A 21,650-nucleotide genomic window follows, 5' to 3' on the forward strand; every position below is an offset into this window, starting at 1 on the left:
TTTGTCTTGTAGCCATCGTGTGTCTCTGTACTTTGGCTCTTCTATGGGCTGCAAACCAGCTATGGGAGCAGCCCCTTATCCATCCCTATGTTCACCTGGTACCTCCTAGAAGGTCCCACACCAAGCACACTGTCATTAGCCACTTGTGAATTATGTAACTAACAACCATACCAACAGGGTCAGACACACATCAGTGTATTTAAACTGAAGCCCATTCTCAGATTTAAATTTTCCACCTGTCTGGGCTAACTTCTAAACCCATTTTTGTTCTTGTTTAACAAAGGAAGAAAAAGGTTCTAGTAACTCCTTCCCCCACCCCCCACCAGTGTCTTTTGTGTGTGTTTTAACAATTTATACAACATCATCTATAATGCACATCTCTTTTTAATTCTCTAACTCCCCTTCAGAAACCTGAACTGAAATCTATAATTAAATAGCAGTCCCTCTCTCTTTTACTTTGTAGTATAAATTATTAGGAAGGTCAAAATCCTTTGTGTCTACCTTATATATCTCTCTTGTAAATGTAAATATCTTCTCTAAATAAATACCAGCCCTCTGAATTCTTTGCCTCTTTCATTGTACTTCTATGGATCGTTTGGTTTTATTTTTTGATTAGAACAAAAGTCTTTTGAACCCCTTTTCAAGGGATTTGTTAATAGAATTTGCCTCTTTTCTTCGAATGTAACTCAAGCGTTACCAGCTCATTATCACACTGCCTAAAGCTGCCTGCCTTTCTTCCCTGCCACTCCTAAATTCACACTGTTATTGTACCCTGTGCCAGTGGCTCACGCTTAGAACACCAGCTTCTCAAGAGGCTGAGATCTGAGGATCCAGGTTTGAAGCCAGCCTGGGGAGAACAGTCCATAAGACCCTTATCTATAATAAGCTAGCAAAAAGCTGGACATGGAGGGAGGTGTGACTCAAGTGATAGAGTGCCAACCTTGAGTGAAAAAACTAAAGAACAGCATCCAGGTCTCGAGTTCAAGTACTAGTACTGGCACACACACACAAAAAAAAAATGTTACTGTCCTATCATTTTGGTCTTTTCTGTGATCAATCTCAAGTACATATTTTCAACTATATTTTTAAAACTGTCAGAAAAGTCATGTTGTCTCTGGCAATAGATTAGAACTTGCCAGTGGCCTAATGCCACATGGTCAGTATGGTTAAAATGGCAATCTGTGACTAATACCTCCATGTTACATCTATGTAAGCTCATATCTAAAATTTGTCACTGTACTTTTAAATAGTTGAAAACAAGTAATTGCTCATACATTGTAAATGCCAGCATCTGAAAATAAACCCATCTTGTTGTTTTAAATGTACATAGTGGAAATAAAAATACCATAGCAACTCCATGCTCCTCATCTTACATCTGTACAAGCAAGACCTTCTTTCAATAGCCAACACCAGCAGGACACAGGTGGCTCACGCCTGTAATCCAAGCTACTCAGGAAGTTGAGATCTAAAGATGAAGATTCCATACCAGCCCAGGCAGCAAAGTCTGTGAGACTTATCCCTAATTAACCAGCTAAAACTGAGAAACAGAGGCATGGCTCAAGTGGTAGAGCACCAGCCTTGAGCTAAAAAACCATGGAAGAGCAAGAAGCCCTGAGTTCAAATCCCAATACGCGCATGCATGCACGCACACATGCACACAGACAGACAGACAGGCAGGCAGGCAGACAGACAGACAGACAGACAGACACACACACACACACACACACACAGCCAACATTATATCCTCTAGTCTCCTTGAACTCATCCTTCCATTGTGTATTCCCCTTAGCATTTGTTCTTAATGTATTACAGTTATGCTGAAATGTGTTTTTGTTGGTTGTTTTTTTTTTTTGCCTATCCTGGGGCTTGAACTCTGGTTCTGGGCTCTGTCCCTACATTTTTGTGCTCAAGACTAGCACTCTTACCACTTGAGCCACAGCTCCACTTCTGGCTTTTTGTGGTTAACTGGGTATAAGAGTCTCATCGACTTTCCTGCCAGCTTCCTGAGTAGCAAGGATTACAGGTAGGAGCCACTGATGTCCTGCAAAACACGTTTATCATCTTTTCTTCTTGAAATAAAGAATGTGTGTTTGCACATGTGTGTCTGAGGATGTTAGACAAGTTCCCAAGGCTGAGCTTTATACATAATCCCTAATTGTTTCTTACATTTCCTGTGACCCTCAATTCCCTATTCCAATTACTATTGTTCTTAATTGGAATTATTAATTGGATTAAGACATCATAATAAAAGTTATAAGTGATTGTTAAAGATAAAAATTTAATCTTAATATTATGAGGGTACTGATTTCATTTCAACCCATTCAGTTACTGGTGGATGATTCTTACATGTTTTAGAATAACATGACAGCACTCAGGGTCATTGCAGGTGACCCTAGAAGTCATTGTGAGGAATGACTAGGAAACGAGGTCATTTCTAGTTTCATCTTCACATGAATAGATGTCTCTGTTCTAGGCCAATAATTTAATTCTCTGAACTCCAAACCATCAGCAATAATCTCACAGTAATCTATTATCTCATGTAAGTTTTATAATCCACCAATTGACAAACCAACCAGTTCCTCCTTAATTTGCTCCTAAGAATTCAGATACATCCCTTATTAGAAGTACCTGTCCAAAGAGCCATTAACTTAAATAGTTTTGCAGAAACATAGCAAATAAGAAAAACAAAAACAAAAACAAAGGCCTTAGCAAGACCTATGGAGCAGCTCACACCTGTAATCCTATTCAGGAGGCTGAGACCTAAGGGCCAAACTTCAAAGCCAATTGGAGCAGACAAAACTGAGACTCTTGTCTCCAATTAGACAGCAAAAAAGATGGAAGTGGAGGTATGGCTCAAGTGGTAGAGTGCCAGCCTTAAGCAGAAAAGTTAACAGAGGAAGAGTGTGAGGCCCTGAGTTTAAGCTCCAGTACTTGCAGAAAAACAAAACAAAACAAAAAAATGTCAGCAGCCAGGCTCCAGTGGCTCACACCTGTTATCACAGCAACTCAGGAGGCTGAGAGGGCTGGGAAGGTGGCTCAGTGGTAGAGCGCTTGCCTTGCATGCATGAGGCCCTGGGTTCGATTCCTCAGCACCACATAGCAGAAAAAAAAAGCCAGAAGTGGCGCTGTGACTCAAGTGGTAGAGTGCTAGCCTTGAGCTGAAGAGCTGAGGGACAGCGCCCAGGCCCAGAGTTCAGGCCCCATGACCGGACCCTCCCACCCCCCCAAAAAAGGAGGCTGAGATCTGAGGATTACAGTTCAAAGCCAACCCGAGCAGAAAAGTCCCCATGAGATTCTTATCTCCAATTAACCACTAAAAAACTGGAAATGGCTCTATGATGCAAAGAAAGAGCTCAAAAGAGCTCAGTGATAGCACCCAGGCCCTAAATTCAAGCTCTGCAACCTACAGCAATGGGAAGCTGTGACCAATGATTACTGCCTGTAATGGCATCAATATGCCTCTTCAGTAGTGCATTCCAGAATGCAAGAAAACCAATGTGAACACTCAAAAGGTGCAGATGATGTAATCCTAGCTACTTAGGAGGCCAAGATCTGAGGATCATGGTTCTAAGCCAGTCAGGAAAGTCCATGAGACTCATATATCTGATAAACTACCAAAAGCAGCTAGAAGTAGAATGTGGCTCAAATAGTAGAGTGCTAGCCTTGAGGAAAAGAAGCTCAGGGAGAGAGCCCAGGCCCAGGGGTCAAGGCCCAGGACTGGCCCACACAAAGTAAATAAATAAACCAAGGTGACAGGCAGAAAGATTTATACATGAACACTTGAGCAGAGCTTTGAGCTCAGTATGAAAGGGGAAAGAGGAGTCAGCTGATCTGAACAAACACATCTTCTGGCCACTATGATCCACTCACCGCCTCTGTGTGAATGGGATGCACAGCGAAGAGCAGCGCCGTGAGGAAGGCAAGGCCACGCTTCCTGAAGACCATCTTCTCACAGGTGTGCATCAGCACCAGCGTCACGAGGCAGTGGAACACCACGTTCATTGCGTGGAAGTAGAAAGGGTCCATGCCAGTCAAAAATACATTCAGCCTGGGATAAGGAAAAACGAAAAATAGAAACACCTATCTTAGCAAACACACCACCTAAGCAACAGGAGAGCACCGTTTAAGGTATTCAAGCTGGAGGCCAGTGGCTCACACCTGTAATCCTAGCCACTCAGGAGGCTGAGATCTGAGGATCATGGTTCAAAGCCATTCCAGGCAGACAAATATCCGAGAGTCTCTTATCTCCAATTAACCAGCAAAAAGTCAGACGTGGAGCTAAGTCTCAAGTAGTAGAACACCAACTTTGAGTAAAAGAAGTCAAATAAGAGTGCAATGCCCTGAGTTCAAGCTCAAGTACCGGTAAAAAGTAAACATATAAACAAACAAAAGAAGCTATTATTTTATAGGATTCCCAACACAGGATCCTCTTACGAATTTGCCTGGGTGTCATGTTTTCCCTGTCTGTGAATTGTCTGAGAACAATGTCAATCCATAGGTAATTTATTACACTAGTATTATTTCACTGAGGCAGAAAGGATTTGAGCCTGTCCTTCCCTATCCATTGCTTCTAGCACTCTTGTTTTTATGGAAGTTTCTCTGGCAAATCTCAGCAACTTACAGTGCTGGGATGAGAGCCACAACCACTGGGAATAAACTGATACCCAGGAGACCATGGTTGTGGTCACTGGTGGGACAAGCCGGGCAGAAGCATGCTCAGCTAGGCATGGTGGCACGGAACCTTGATTCCATTTCTGGAAGCGTTGTCTGATTATCACCCACAGGGGAGCTCAGCATCACACATGATTCACAGCTTCAGCTGAACTGCAAGGACCAGCAGAGCCACCATGCTTCCGTCTATACAACATGTTCTAAAACAAATTCCCACATATTTCTTAATTCCATTGTTAAGACTCACTAAGAAACTAAAAGAAAACCAAAGGGAAAAAGGAAATCGGTTGTTGAACATCATTTATAAAATATCATGGCCGACACTGGTGGCTCATGCCTGTAATTCTAGCTACTCAGGAGGCTGAGAGCTGAGGATCACAGTTTAAAGCCAGCTCACGCAGTAAAATCCATGAGACTTTTTTTTTTTGGGGGGGGGGTCTGGTCGTGGGGTCTGAACTCTGGGCCTGGGCACTGTCCCTCAGCTCTTCAGCTCAAGGCTAGCGCTCCACCACTTGAGCCACAGCGCCACTTCAGGCTTTTTTTTCTTTTTGCTTATGTGGTGTTGAGGAATTGAACCCAGGGCCTCATGCATGCAAGGCAAGCACTCTACCACTGAGCCACCTTCCCAGCGCTCCATGAGACTCTTATTTCCAAATAACCACCAGAAAACCAGAAGGAGAGCTATGGCTCAAAGTGGTAGAGTGCTACCCTTGAGCAAAGGAGTTGAGGGACAGCGCCCAGGCCCTGAGTTCAAGCCCCACAACCAACCAAAATACTTAATTAATAAGATGATTATCTTGATCATGATAATCAAGATACTGGTTGCTCATGCTTGTAATCCTAACTCCTCAGGAGGCTGAGATCTCACAATCACGATTCAGAGCCAGCCCAAGCAGGAAAGGCAATAAGAAGCGTATCACCAATTAGATAGCACAAACAACAACAACCAAAAAAAAACAAGTGGAGCTGTAGCTCAAGTGGTAAAGCACCAGCTTTTGGGGGCAGGGGGAACAGCAAAAGCTCAAGGCCTTATGTTCAAGCCCCATTACAGGCAGAAAATAATAATTATTACTATTAGTGATAGTAGTATTTCATGAAAGAGAAATGCAGATCAGACACAGCTAAAAGTTGTGTTTAATTTAGTAACAGGATGTAATGTCCCCAAGCTGAGCTTGTGAGTTACAGAAACAAACACCCAGATACAAGACACAATTCTTTGGGGAGCGCATGCATAATCTAAGTGGTGTTGTTTTTAGCTGTCTAGATTCCAATCCATCTTACCAAAACAATACCACTCAGTCTTTGTTCTCCTGCCCTCAATCAACTTCTCTTACAGAACCAATTTGTCTTTGCCAAAATACCCACTAACTATGCCAGGCACCAGTAGCTCAACACCTATAACTCCAGATACTCAAAAGGTTAAGACTTGAGAATTGAGGTTTGAAACCAGCCAGGGCAGGAAAGTCCATGATACTCTTATCTCCAATTAAACAATAAAAAAGCTGGAAGTGGCTCAAGTGGCAGAGCACCAGCCTTAAGCAAAAAAGCTAAAAGACAACACACAGGCCTGAGTTCAAGCCTTAATACTAGCACATATACACATGCACTTACACACATACACATACTACTCACAAATATAAATGCCAAATTCCAAGATGACATTCTTAATCCTTGACTCATGCACAACTATAACCTTACAGAAGTTTCAACATCTCAAGCTTTATTTGGGCACTTGACTCCAAATATCATAATTACTAATTAACTCTGCTTTCACTCCCTCTGAAGCAGTCACAGCACAAAACTAGACCTAACAAAATGCACTGTGTGGGAGGTGACCCCAAGGCACAGCTACCAGGCTCATCCCAGCAGTGTGCATACAGATCCACAGCCCAGTCCTTAATAACCCACACAAGGAAGAGAAACAGGCAGAGAACTAGGGGACCAGCTGGTCCCTCCTTATAATGAAGAACTGAATTACATTCCTGTACAGGAGAACCCACAAGGAGTGAGACAGTTCCTGGAAGCTGGGAAGCTACAAGAAGGGCAAGTCTTGGGTGCTGTCCTCCGAACCTTGGACGCAATTCCCTAAGGGTCCATCTATGTGTAAGGCTGACTACACACAGCTTTCCACTTCATCAGGCTGTGAGCACTAGGCCAGCTAAGCCATTCATTTGAAATTCACTCCCATTAACAGTGATGATAAGCAAGATGGCAGCTCACATGCAGTGAGCGGCTGTCCAAGCTGAAGGTCTCCAACTGCCAACACACATGAGGAGTTTTTCAAAGCACATACCCTCTGAGAGAAAATCCCTCTCCTAGTTATCTGCCATGAAGAAATAATTAACACATATTCAAAGATATCTCTCTCTCTTTCTCTCTCTCTCTCACACACACACCACACACAAATAATGCATGCTACCAGGTGTAGTGGCATATACTTGCAATACTAGCTACTCCTGAGATAGAAACAAAGGATTCTGAGTTCAAGGCCAGCCTAGACAAGGTTAGTGATCCTGGGCACTGGCAGCTCATCCCTATAATCCTAGCTACTCAGGAGGCTAAGATCTAAGGATCATGGTTTAGAGATAGTCCAGGCAGGAAAGTCCATGAGATTCTTATCTCCAAGTACTCACCAAAAAGACAGAAGTGAAGCTGTAACTCAAGTGATAGAGTACAAGCCTTGAGCAAAAAAAAAGCTTAGAAACATAGCCCAGGTCCTTCAAGCCCCAGGACTGGCCAAAATAAGGAAAAGAAAAAAGGGACAAAAAGTTTAGGGGTGTAGCTCAAGTGGAAGACTGCTTTTCTAGCATGGACAGGAACCTAGGTTACTGTATCTGTATTTCTCTCTCTCTCTCTTTCTCTCTCTCTCTCTCTCTCACACACACACACACACACATACACACACACAATGCATGCCAATGTTGATTACAAAAATGGCACAGTCTAAAAATATCTAAAAAGGTTTGAATTCTCCAAACTGAAGGCAAGTCCTGACAAAAATCCTAGGATAGATTTGTATTTGTGAGGATAGAGAAGCAGCTCTAACTCTGGGAGCCAATGGTTAACTGATTAATCCTGTGATTTAATAGGACAGGGGATGTGATCCATGGATCCATCTTTACTTTAACAAAGGCATTTATCAAAATATCTTGCAATCTGCCCACACAAACGACAGTCTAGGAGCACAGAGGTGAAGAATGAATCAATGTCTTCTCAGAATGAGACTTCCAGTGCACGTCACAGTACTCCGTTATTATCTCTGCTCTGCCCAATATTTTCATCAAACACTTAAATGAAACTGTAGTGACTATGCTTATCAAGATTACAAAGTACTCGAGCTGAAAAGTGAAATGTGCTGGCAGCCTACCTGACAAGTCAGACTTTAAATGGCGGAAATTGCTCACTTTAACAGAATTAAATAGAATAGTAAAACTGACCATCTTGGGGATATAAAAGATAACTAAATACTTGCAATTCAGATTAAAAATATACTTGGAGCTGGGCACAGGTAGCACATGCCTGTAATCCTAGCTACATAAGAGGCTGAGATCTGAGGATCATGGCTTAAAACCAGGCCAGGCAGGAAAGTCAATGAGACTCTTATCTCCAATTAACCACCAAAAAGTGGAGTTGTGGCTCAAGAGGAAGAGCACTGGCCTTCAGGATATTAAAAAAATAGAATAAATAAAAAAGGCTCAGTGATAGCACCCAGGCCCTGAGTTCAAGCCCCAAGACCAGCACTTTCAGAATCATCTCTCTCTCTCTCTCTCTCTCTCTCTCTCTCACACACACACACACACACACACACACACACACACACACACACACACACACACACACACAAAGTTACCATCCCTTTTCTATAGGTTAGAAGTTCATTTCTTTCCACTGTTACATCCATCTTACTTAGCACCCAGTAGATTCTAAATGAAACTTTACTGAATAAACACATGATGTGCATTATATTGGATATTGTAAACGATATTTCCCTTCTAATTTTAATCTTTCATTTTATTTAGTTTAGACTTCATTTATCACTTAAAAATAAGACAAGCAGCAGAAAATTAAACACTTTTTCCCAGAAACTCTTAATACATCTCCGAGTATCTGAAAACCTTCCAAGGTTTGGCAAATATGAGCACAAATCACCCCTTCCCCCTCTGGGATTCCTCTACCTTTTTTTTTTTTTTAAAGTCGGTTATAGGGCCTGAATTCTGGGCCTGGGCGCTCTCCCTCAACTCTTCAGCTCAAGGCTAGCACTCTACCACTTGAGCCACAGCGCCACTTCTGGCTTTTTCTACTTATGTGGTGCTGAGGAATAGAACCCAGGGCCTCATGCATGCGAGGCAAGCACTCTACCACAGCCCTCCTCCACCTTCTTATAAAGCTGGCCAGAAAAGTGGAGTCATAAGCTCACAGCAACTAGATCAGCTGTTCCCCCACAAGGCCACATTCCTGCCCAGGAAAAGTTACATAGATACACTCTCTGGCACCAAAGAGGAAGGAGGGAAGGATCCTTGGCTCCCCCTGCCCCACTTCCATTAGGAGTGGAAAATAAAGTCCATTACTCTCTTTTAATTTTCTTCTTTGAAAATAGCTATTTAGAACCAGGAACCTAGAGTCCTAGCTGCTCAGAAAGCTGAGATCTGAGGATCAAATTCAAAGACAGCCCAGCAGGAAAGTCTATGAGGCTCTTATCTCAAAATAACCAGCAAAAAGCTGGAAGTGGAACTGTGGCTCAGGTGTAGAACACTAGACTCGAGCAAAAAAAAAAAAAAAGCCAAAGGATCGTATCTAAGGCCTGAGTTCAAGCCCCAGGACCAGAACACACACACAAAAAATCACTATTCAGGTACACACACACACACACACACACACACACACACACACACACACACACACACACACACACACACACACACACACACACACACACACACACACACACACACACACAAGCTATATTATACAGATAGAGATATTTTCTCTTTTTTTTCAGGTGCAAGATTGGGACTCAAACTCAGTACCTGCTGCTTCCGCTCACTGGCTAGCACCCTATCACATAAGCCATCTCCAACCATAGAGACCAATATTTATCCTGGGGCACATAGGAGAGTCCTCATAGTCCTCAGCTCCACTCCTAAGGACTCTACTTCCATCAACTAGTGCTGGTCTGGAAAGTGGGTAAGAGGTTTCCATTGTGATGACTCAGTCTGTTCCTGGCCATCAACCTAGAGTTTTTCTAAACCTACAGATCGAACAACAAGGCTGTGCATCTAGTTCATTCCTAGGGACAAGATTAACTACCCACTACCCCTACTGGCAAACTATTTTGATGACCGCTGTATTCCTGCTGGCTACAAGGGAACATGTACCACCTTGTCTTGGGCAGCTAGAGCTCCATCACTGTCTTCCTGTCTTCTAAAATACCCACCTCAGATGCAGCGTCCTTCCTCCACATCAGCCCACCAGAAAAGAACCACCACAGCACTCCCAAGCTGGGATGCTCCCTCAATAATGAAATTCTCCACATCTCAGGAAAGGGGAATCCAACCACTTGGCCTCTCCCAGGATGCAATGGGGAAATGATCAGTATATGGTGGCAGTAAGTATGGAAGTCTCCTGACACTCGCTGAAACTGCAGACTACTTCTTTATGCCAAGGAGATCGTGCATTCCAGCTTCCAGTGACTCCCAGTGGTTCCCAGGCTTCTCAGGCACCTGTCTGCAAGCTACAGCAACTGAATCTATTGCAAGGCAATAGATCTGCCCCCAAGCAACCCAATTAATGGAAGGCAAGTGATCCTCAGGGCCAAGAGATGCAGTCTCAAAGTGGAAGGGAAAGCTATATAAACTAGCAAGTTGACCAGCAATAGTCAGACTTCTTTTTTTTTCCCAGCACTAAACCAATACACATTCTTTTCTAGTAAAAACTTACCCAAGGAAAAAGAAAAGTGAGGCGTGCCCCTTCACTGTTTGTTCCTGGTGTATGACATAGTTAGTGATGGTTTCCCTATCGCTTGCCTGCCTGCCAGCTTTCCACAGCCCAGTACAGAGGCCCTCCCCCATTCTGCTGTGTTCATCTGTCTTCCCCTACCTCTTGCTCTTACTACAGCTCTCCAGTGCTCCTGAGCAGTTTCCGTAGTCATCTTAGATTATTCAACCAACAAACAACGACATCTGGTTCTGCTCATTTTTCCTCTCAGGCAAATCCCTTTGGCCCTCAATCGTCTTGGAGGCTCCTCTTCTGCATTCCCTCCAGTACTAGAAATAAATCAGCAAATCATTATCACTTAATGTATCCAAAGAACCAAATGATGGAATTTACAGGCACCAATGCAATCAGCAGGGCAACCAGGGTGCCTAGCACTCTGAACAAAAGCAATTGTCAGGGTTGGCTTTGAGCTCAGCTGACCATAATGTCTCCTGGCTATGAGGAAGGGGTTCCCCAGGAGGGTGCAAATTTTCATCCTGTCTCCTTAGCACTGGAAGAAATGACCATGCTAAAGAAAGGGAAGAAGCCGGGCACAGGTCTCTCAAACCTGTAATCCTAGCAACTCAGGAGACTGAGATCTGAGGATCACTGTTTGAAGCTAGCCCAAGCAGGAAAGTCTGTGAGACTCCTCTCTCCAATTAATTACAAAACACACACACACACACACACACATACACACACACACACACACACACACACACACACACACACACACACACACACACACACACACACAGAAATGGAGCTGTAAGTGATAGAGTGGTAGCCTTGAGTAAAAAAAAAAGCTCAGTGACAGCACCCAGGCCCTGAGTTCAAGTCCTATGACATCACCAAAAACAAACAAACAACAACAAAGGGAGAAAACTGTGGCTAGGACATGTAAATAGGCAACAAGTTCCAGAAGAAAATCAGCAAATAATAAAAATAGCCAATTAGAACCAAGGCATCATTTTCCAGTAAATTTTTGTTTTAAGAGTATGTGTTTGCCGGTGATAGTGGCTACTCAGGAGACTGAGATCTGAGGATCACAGTTCAAAGCCAGCCTGGGGACAAAAGTCTGTGAGACTCTCATCTCCAAGCAGCCAGCAAAAAGTCAGAAGGTATGGTTCAAGCAGTAGAGTGACAGACTTAAGTAAAAAAGCTAAGGGACAGATCCCAGGCCCTGAGTGCTACCAACAACAGAAAAAGAAAAAGAAAAAAGAAAAAGAAAGAAAAGCTAGGTCTTTCCCACTACTATCAGTTCCAAAATTCACTAGAACAACTCACAGAATTAAGGAAATCACCTGTCATTTAGTCACAAAGGGCACATCTCATGACCAAAGGAAGAGCACCTGGGTACAAGGTCTGGGAGAGGCCAAAATACAAACACACTGTGACCAGGCTGTCTCACACCCAGCATGTCAATACAGGGCTGCCTACCAGGAAGGTGCTGGAAACTTTGGGGTCCAAGGTTTGATTGGAACATCATTATATAGGCATGATTGATTAACACATGGCTACAGGGTTGAACTTAATCCCAAGAGTAGACAGCGATCGCATGGCTCCATGCCACAACTCGCTGATTGTGAGCCTAGTCTTTGCAGCATGGCCAACCTTCATGCTGAAACCACCAGGGACCTGCCAGGAGTCACCTGCTTTCAGCATAACTCAGCTATGCTAGATCTATGAGTCTGCAAGGCAAAAGGGAGAAATTCCTAACACTTATGCATTCCATTCCTTCCCAGACATCCAAAACAAAGACCAGACAAATTTCAAGGTTCCAGTGACTCATGCCTGTAATCCTAGTTATTTGGGAGGCAGAGATAAGGAGGATCTCAGTTAAAGGAAGCCCAGGCAGAATATTTAAAGACCTCATACTCAACTATTAAATATCTGGTGCAATGGTTCATATAGAGTGTCCTAGCTATACAGGAGGCTGAGATCACGAGGATCATGATTCCAGGCAAGTCTGGATAAAAGTTTGTGAGAGTTCATCTCAGTAGAAAAAAAAGCTGGGTATGGTGGTGTATGCCTGTCATCCCAGCTGCAAAGGGTGGTAAAAATAGGAGAATCAAGGTCCACAGACGTACCCTGACATAAAACAAAACACTATCTCAAAATAATCAGGTGAAAATGAGCTGGAGTTAGTCCAGCTCTAGAGGTAGTCAGTCACACCTGCCTAGCAAAGAAAATCCTGAGATCAAACTCAGCACTAAAAAAATAAAAATAAAAACAAATGCTAAACAATACTAGAGAGGAAGCCACAGTCAGGCTAGCTCCTCTGACAAAGTAGAGTGAGGTCTCTGTCTATCATTTAATGCAAAATGATGTTCCATGTCTATCTTACTGGCTGAAGGAGAAAAAAAAAAAACTGAAAATGAAAAAGGCCTTTCTTTAGAAAAAAAGGACACTCACACAGATAATTTTAGCTCCTGAGGGCAGGCAGAGAACCTCCTATAATTCTGGGAATTTTCTCAGAGCTGTTGTTTCTAGCCTTGAACTTTGCAGCAGACACCCACCCCTGTGTAAGCACAGTGGGTTCTGGTGTCACTCGAGATGAGGAGGATCTGAAAGAGCTAAAGACTTCCTTCTCTCCAGTGAGGTCCAGATCCACAGATTACAGCAGAAAACCACTATCATCCCTTTCAGAGCCAAAGCTGTCCTACCCTCCAATAAGCAGGGCCCTTCTGACTGCATCCAGGGAAACTCCTTGTCTGCCTCCACTTTTCCCTTTTCAGAGGAAGAAAGAAGGTAAATTAAGAAAGAAACTGAGCAGACTTTACCCGCACATTTTAAGGGCAGCCCTCTCGTAATAGTTACCTGAAAGGTTGAGCATTCGTAAAAATGACTGATGCACTAGTTTGTATTTAGATTCATTTGTAACTGGCAAAAGAATACTCATTCTTTCAACAGTGACTTTTGACCCCTGTTTTGCAAGCCAGGCAATGTCCTAAAGATACACCTCGTGGCATCTGAGCTGCAGCATGGGTCACTGAAACCAATGACAAAAAATAACAGCAGACAGCAAGGAGCCTATGGAAGCAAAGCGGCATTTTAGAAAGCCCAAGATGGAAGAATGATGGCTCTTTTAGACCTGGTGGCCAGAGAAGGGCTCTGAGATGGAGTATGTGGGAACAAACACAGGCAGATCTAGAGAAGAGCATTCATGGGCAAAGGCCCTTGGTGGCGGCAGCTCTGGCAGATGAAGGAACAAGGGCCCCAGAAGGCTGGGGAGGGGCAGCCAGAGGCAGAGCAGTGCCAGCATTCAGATCAAACAGGACTTGGGAGAGCAAAAACCACATCTCACCATAGGCAAAGCATTTCCTGTCCTTATTTTATTATTGTACCAATTTTTTTTTCCTGAGACGGGGTATTGCTATGGAGACTGGTCTACACAGTCCATGACCCTCATGCCCAACCTCATAAGTGCTGGGATTACATGAGTCGACTACCCTAGCCAGTCCCCATCTCTCAGAGTGACTGGAAAAAATAGGAATGGAGTTCCAAAGAAAAGATATTTGTTGATTTAAAAATAAATAAATAAGACTGCTTCAGAAGGTGAATCCCAAGCCTCTATTCAGAGCCTCATTTATTGAAACCCTGGATACAGAAATAGAGTCCTCTCCTTCTTTTCCTCCTACACTACAGATTGTCATTTAAGCTTATCTTCTATCTCCCGAACATCCTGCCAGATGACAATCACAACCTCTGTTTCTAGGGGTTTCTAGGATAAACCTCAGCTTCATAGAAAATTTTCAAATGCGTTTTCTCCATAAAATCATTATGGCCTCTAGTCCAATTTTTTCCATGGTCCATTCCATCACTGAACATCCTAGAAAACTTAGTTAAACATCCTAGCCCAACTTCACTTGCCCCTTAGGATCAACAGAAAACAAACTTATTACCCACAGAGGAACAAGACTGGGGCTGGGAAGGTGACTCAGTGGTAGAACGCTTGCCTTGCATGCATGAGGCCCTGGGTTCAATTCCTCAGCACCACATAAGCAGAAAAAGCAGGAAGTGGTGCTGTGGCTCAAGTGGTAGAGTGCTAGCCTTGAGCTGAAGAGCTGAGGGACAGAGCCCAGGCCCAGAGTTCAGGCCCCATGACCGGCAAAAAAATATATATAAAATAAAATAAAAAAGGAACAAGACTGCCTCAAAATGAAATCTCATAGTAGTACAATCAAAAAGCCCATTTCATCATTTCTTTCAGGTTTAGAGTATGGAGGCTCATGCTTACTTTTTGATTGGTTAGTGCAAGACACAACTATTACAGAAAAACACACACACACTCTGTACATCACCTCTATAAACACACACACACACACACACACACACACACACACACACACACATACACAACACTTAACAGCTGCATATATTAAGATATTCTACTTTTTGGCTCTGACATTTTAAACCACCCACTCCACTCTAAGGATTTGTAGCAGCAACTGAAGCAATCAATAATCGGGATGATGGTGGCTTACTCCTGCAATGCTAGCTACTCAGGAGGCTGAGCTCTAAAGACAGCAGTTCAAAGTCAGCCCAGGCAAGAAAGTCCATGGGACTCTTATCTCCAATAAACTACTCAAAAAGTCAGAAGTGGTACTGTGGCTCAAGTGGTAGAGTGCTAGCCTTGAGGAAAAGAATTTCAGGGACAGTGCCTAGGCCCTGAGCTCAAGCCCTAGGACTAGGACCAAAAAAGAAGAGAGAAAAGAGAAGGGAGAAGGGAGAAGGGAGAAGGGAGAAGGGAGAAGGGAGAAGGGAGAAGAAGAAGAAGAAGAAGAAGAAGAAGAAGAAGAAGAAGAAGAAGAAGAAGAAGAAGAAGAAGAAGAAGAAGAAGAAGAAGAAGAAGAAGAAGAAGAGGAAGAAGAAGAGGAGGAGGAGGAGGAGGAGGAGGAGGAGGGAGGAGGGAGGAGGAGGGAGGAGGGAGGAGGGAGGAGGGAGGAGGGAGGAGGGAGGAGGGAGGAGGGAGGAGGAAGAGGAGGGAGGAGGAGGAGAGAGAAGGAGGAGGAGGAGGAGGAGCAGCAGCAGCAATCAATAAAATAAAACTGTATAGCAGCCAGATGCTGGTGTTCATGCCTGTAATTCTAGCTACCCAGAAGGCTGAAACAGGAGGACTGAGGAACAAAGCCAGAAAGGAAGGTTTGTGAGACTCTTACCTCCAACTAACCAGAAAAAAAAGCCAGAAGTGGAGTTATGGCTCAGATGGTAGAGCACAAGTGTTGAGTGAAAAAGCAAGTGAGAATGTAAGGACCACTGACTTCAAACCCAAACATCAGCACCAGTTAAAAAAAAAAAAAAGAGAAGAGAAAAAGAAAACCTACCAACTTTATAGCAAATTATCATCTCAGGCCCACACATGGAAGGAGAACCACACTGTGTGGTCTTTTAACCTATCTTAGTTTTCCAGCTTTAACAATAGTTCTTGTTGAGTCACACCTGCCCTCACTCACCAAGAGGAAAAGGGGGAAAGAGAAAATTAACAAGCTGTGTACATTTCCAATCAATCAAGGCCATTTTTCAAGAGATGTGTCAGTCATCACAAACTTTGGTTCTGTGTCAGTTCCTGGTTCACACAAGCAGGCCATGGAGGTGAAGGAGGTGAGGTTTGGTTGTGCCTCTGAGGCACAACCAAAGAACAATTACTGCTGCGGATTAAGTTCTCACAAAGGTTTTGGTTCTGCTCTAACAGGGTCTAGAAATATTCCTGCCTGCCCTTAGCCATGATCTCATGAAGAAGCAATATGAGACTTATCTGCAGTAGAGATGCACCGGAATCAGTGCCAGTGGCTCGCGTGTGGATTCATGAGGGCCAAAGCCGGACAGCCCATGAGACTCCTGTCTCCAATTAGCCAGCAAAAAGCCAGAAGTGGAGCTGTGGCTCAGGTGGTAGAGTGGCAGCCCTGAGTGAAAAAGCCAAGTAATGTGAAGCCCTGAGCTTAAGCCACACCGCCAACACGCACACACAAAGAAAATGGACAAAAACCACAAAGGCACACTTTCCAAGATTAAAGAGGACAAATAAACATAAGAAAAGGTATTTGAATTTTTCTAATTTGGGGAGGGGAATGTAAATAACCAAATGCTGAAATAAGGACACAGGATGACCCATTGTAACAATGAGATGTACAAGACACTGTGTTGAAAAGAAAAACAAAGGAGTAACAATACTCAATAGGAAATGGACTCATTACCTTGCTCATGTAACTGTAACCCCTCTGTACATATCTTTACAATAAAACACACACACACACACACACACACACACACACACACACACACACACACACACACACACACATAAAAGATGTTTGACATCACCAGCCACTGAGGAAATAAAAACTACCCGTAGTGAAGTATCACTATCACCTGTCAGAATAACAGAATGATGTAAAAAATTAAAAAGAAAAAAAAATATTGAAGGCTGTCTAGGAAGGGAAAAACTGACTCACTCATACAATGCTGGCAGTAATGTATGGAAAACAGTCACACAGTTTCATAAAGAATTAAACATGTAACCACAATAGATCTAACCATTGTACTTGGGAATTTTCCCTAGAAAAATAAACATTTGTTTGTACAAAACCTATAAATGAGTATTTTATCACTGTTATTTGTAATAGCTCTAAAGTGAAAACAACCCAGATGTCCTCAATAGATGATTGGTTACAATGACATACTACTGGGCAGTAAAAAGGAACAAATTATTCATACATGCAACAAACTGAATAAAGATCCAAAGATTCTCAATGGAAAAATAAAAGGCCAATCTCAATAAATTGAATGTCACATGATTCCATTTACATAATAGAGGCAAAATTATATAATTCTATACTAATGGCAAAATTACAGAGCTGGAGAAATGGTGGTAGTTGTGGGTAAGAGGGGGGTTTTATAGATTAGGTGGTTGTTACAGCTTAGTGTTCACTGCTGCTGAGAGCATGAACTATCCTCATGATGAAACTGTTCTATGGATCTCCACTAAAGTGGAGGTCTCAGTAATGTACACACAGAACCAAATATACACTTACCAAAACAAACTAAAAAGAATACATGTAAAACTCACAAAATCTAAGTAAAAGCTGGAGATTCTATCAGCTTCAGTTTCCAGCTGGGATATTTTTCTGTACTATACAAGATGTTACCAAAGAGCATGGGATAAATGAGATTTCTAAAATATTACCTAGAGGAACATATACTTAGCTATCTCAAAAATAAAAGTTTTTAAAAATGAGTTTTAACAAGCTGAGAATGTGGCTTAGTGGTAGAGTGCTTGCCTAGCACGCATGAAGCTCCAGGTTTGATTCCTCAGTACTACATAAACAGTAAAAGCTGGAAGTGGCGCTGTGGCTCGAATGGTAGAATGCTATAGCCTTGAGCAAAAGAAGCTCAGGGACAGAACTCAGGCCCTAAATTCAAGCCCCAGGACTGGCAAAGAAAAAAAAAAGTTTTTAAGTCTCAAAGATTTTGCTCAAACATAATTTAAGATAGTTTCAAATGGTCAGCACATATTTAAAATGCCTTCAACTATGTTTCTGTCAACCACCTAAAACTAAAATCATAAAAACATATTCTAGAGTAAAGCATCTCCGCCATTGATTAGTTCATCCTGATCAATTAATAAACATGATTGTCTGACCTGCCATCCACATTCCTGAAGAGCTATATGGGGCATGGGTGTACTCCAGCTTTATGCTACTGTACTAGGTATGGTTTCAACTCAGGTGACAATGCAGAGAAACTACTTAAATTATTTAAATCAACACCTATGCATAAAGATAGACTAGCTAATTTTTTTGTTGGGTTTTGTTTTTGTTTTTTTGGTTGTGCCTGAACTCTGGGCCTGAGCGCTGTCCCTCAGCTCTTCAGCTCAAAGCTAACGTTCTACCACTTGAGCCACAGTACCACTTCTGGCTTTTTCTGCTTATGTGTTGCTGAGGAATCGAACCCAGGGCACCTCATGCATGCAAGGCAAGTACTCTACCACTGAGCTACCTTCCCAGCCCTAGCTAATGTTCTTTATGAAGAGAAACTTAATTCTTTCTCTTTCCTACCCATTTCTATCTAGTACTGTGTTGCTTTCTAGATTTGCAATTAAATTTTCCAAAAATAATCTCTCTTAGCTGGGTGCTAGTGGCTATGCCCGTAACCTTAAGTACTTAGGAACTGAGATCTGAAGGCCATGGGAAGGAAAGTCTTTGAGTCTCTTATTTCCAAATAACCAGCAAAAAGCTGGAAGTAAAAGTCAAGTGACAGAGTGCCAACTTTGAGCAAAAAGACTAAGGGGCAGTGCCCCAGACCTGGCACATACTGGCACACACACACACACACACACACACACACAGAAAAAAGTACATCTCTTCATTCCAAGTAAGATAATATGAGCAAGGTATCTGCACTGTAGACAGCAAGAGCCTCTTATAATCAATGATCACCACAAATTTTCTTCCTTCCCTGTCCTCACCTACCCCTACTTTACTAATGGCCTAGTCCTTTCCCTTCTTCCCTTCTCCATTCCTTTGGCCTCTACTCATGCATTTCCATCAGAAACTTTGCAACATTTTCTGGAGTGAACACCTGAAATTCTTCCCATCCTCCAGCAAGTATTCACAGATATTTAACTCTGATTTTTTTTTTTAATGTAAAGCTCAGACCAGGGACCAAGGCAGGTTCCACGGCTGTCCTCAGTCCAGCATACCTCATACTGTGCTCTCCCACAGCTTCAAATTAATGAGCAAGTCTCCTGTAATAAATGAAAATCACAGGAATTGTGGTGTAGACCAGCAGTAAGAGGCTAAGGCAAGGGAATCTCAAGTTCAAGGCTGGCCTGGGTTTCAGAGCAAGACTCTTATCATACAGAAAGAAATATGGTACACTGGTATACATGCCATCTAAAGAGACCTTAAGAAACATTTGAGCCATAGACTGGATCTCAGTTCCTAACTCAGTTCCTAGCTATTTGGGAAGCTGAGAACTGAGGATCCTGTTTAAAAGCCAGCAGGAAAATCCACCAGACTATTATCTCCAATAAACTAGCAAAGAGCCAGAAGTAGAGCATAATGCCCTGAGTCCAAGCCCTAGTACTAACACACACAGCAAAGCACACACAGAGAGCAAAACATTTAGAAACTTGAAAGTACTGATCAAGTTGCTCGGCAGCTACGGTTACCTTTCAGTTGAAAGCTCGTCCAACTTTTCCAGATGGATAAACATGTATTCTCGTTATGGCCAAATGTGTCCTTTTCTACCCCTGCTTAAAATGCGGTACTTCTAGTTGGAAGAATGAAGTCAAAAGCCAGTGTCCAGTTTCCCCCCGCTAGGCCATCAGAGCCCCACGCCTGCTGGGACCCGTCCCCGGGGCCCTTACGCCCTTGGAAAAAGACTTCAACCACCGACAGCACAGAGCCGACATGATTTCACGGAGTCCGTTGGTCCTGCGCGTTGCAACAAGCTTCGAAGCTGAGCTGCGGCGCTAAGGGATGGAGTCGAGCTGGGGATGCAGGCGAAGGCGCTTCTCTCTTCCACGGTGCCAGCTCTCTCTAAATCTGAGGCAGCCCTCCACCCTCCGAAATCTGCCCTGCTCCCCATTCCCTCTCCACCTATTCACCCCAAAGATGCTGAATCATGACTCTGGGAAGCTATGCTGGGAGTGGGGGGTATTTCAGCGGGGACTCCACGGTCCCCAAAGGACCCCGCGCGCTCCGTGCACCTACAACAAGTGCAGAATCCGGAGTGACTTGGGTGGATCCAAGACGACCCCGGACCAGCCAGGGGCGCAGGGGCGCAGGGGCGCGGGGCCGAGGCGGGGTGGGGGCGCGGTACGTCCCGTTCCCGGCCCGAGGCTCCCCCGCGCCGCTCCCCAGGAGGCCGCCCCGTCCCCAGCGGCCAACCAGCCGCGGATCCGGGAACGACATCGCCCGCCGCCCGCGCCACTCCCGCCGGACGACCGCCCCGCGGGGGCCGGGTGCTGGGGCGGCCCGGGCGGCGCGCGCGCCTCGCCGGAGAAACTCGCCCCGATTTCCCCCCCCCCCCGGCGCGAGCCCGGCGGGCGGGAAGGGGCGCGGGCGCGGCGGGCGGCGGGGCTCACCTGAAGGTGAGCACGCACAGCGGCCGGTAGGACTTGTGGCTGCTGTTCTCCGCCATGCCTTTGCCCCAGAAGTCGTCGGCGAAGACGCCGCGGAGCAGCGGGGCGCCGGGCCGCACGTCGGGGTTGTTCACGATGGCCCACACGTCGTCGTGCACGAACTCGCCGCGCAGGGAGCCGGCGTGGCACAGGCAGCCGGCCCCGGCCAGCAGCGCCGCGGCCCCGGCCCCGGCCGCACTCGGCGCCAGCCCATGGCCGGCCCGCCGGGAGGACGCGCGGTCCCCGCCGCCGCCGCCGCCGCCGCCGCGGGCTCCGGCGCTAGCCACCATCGCGCACACGCCCGCTGCGCCGGCCTCGGCCGGGCGTCTGGCATCCTCCCCGGCCGGGGCCCGAGCTGCGCGCGGCGGCGGTCCGCAGGCGGCCTCTGGCACGGCGCGGCGAGCGCTGGACCACGCGGGCGCCCCGCGCTCCGCCGCCGCCTGCGCCGCCGCCTCGGCCCCGCCGCACATAAACAGCGGCGCCCCCGCCTCCCCGCCATCGCCGCCGCCGCCGCACCGCGCACGCGCGCGCCGGCGCCCCCGCCCCTGTCCCGACGGGGGACGGCGGGGAGGACGCGGGGTCCCGCCCAGGACGTACCCCCTAGTCCACCCCAGCTCGGGGCCAGGGGGGAAAACCAGGATCCCGCCCAGGGCGCACTCCGCCACCGCTGCCCGGGCCGTTTGAGCGGGTGCGAGGTCCAGGGTTGGGGGGTGCGGGCTCCTGTCACCCGCAGCGGGAGCCACATCCCAGGCTCCCAGAACCCCAAAGCTACCTCTCCAAAGCCTTGCGGGGCTCTGACCCAGTGTTAGCAGGGGCCCAGGGTGCCGCACAAGTCCCCACCGGGACTGGGCCTTGAACTCAAGGCCTTACTCTTTCACTT

General features: G+C 45.3%; 1 protein-coding gene across 2 annotated transcripts in view; it reads right to left on the reverse strand.

The window, feature by feature from the left end:
• Tmtc1 (transmembrane O-mannosyltransferase targeting cadherins 1) overlaps nucleotides 1-21,060 on the reverse strand; it is a 158,818-nt gene extending 137,758 nt beyond the window's left edge. The window contains exons 1-2 of one of the 2 annotated variants that reach the window (XM_070038266.1): nucleotides 20,735-21,060; nucleotides 3,871-4,048 (exon numbers count right to left, since the gene is read on the reverse strand). In XM_070038266.1, coding sequence (XP_069894367.1) covers nucleotides 3,871-4,048; nucleotides 20,735-21,060 — 504 coding nt within the window. Of the gene's footprint in view, nucleotides 1-3,870; nucleotides 4,049-19,816; nucleotides 20,190-20,734 lie in introns of those variants that run through there. The other variant, XM_070038272.1, reaches the window with a different exon arrangement.
• Between the last annotated feature and the right edge of the window lie 590 nt (nucleotides 21,061-21,650).

This window comes from Dipodomys merriami, unplaced genomic scaffold (assembly GCF_024711535.1).
Source record: "Dipodomys merriami isolate MVZ:Mamm:240054 unplaced genomic scaffold, mDipMer1.0.p SCAF_10, whole genome shotgun sequence".
NCBI lineage: Eukaryota > Metazoa > Chordata > Mammalia > Rodentia > Heteromyidae > Dipodomys > Dipodomys merriami.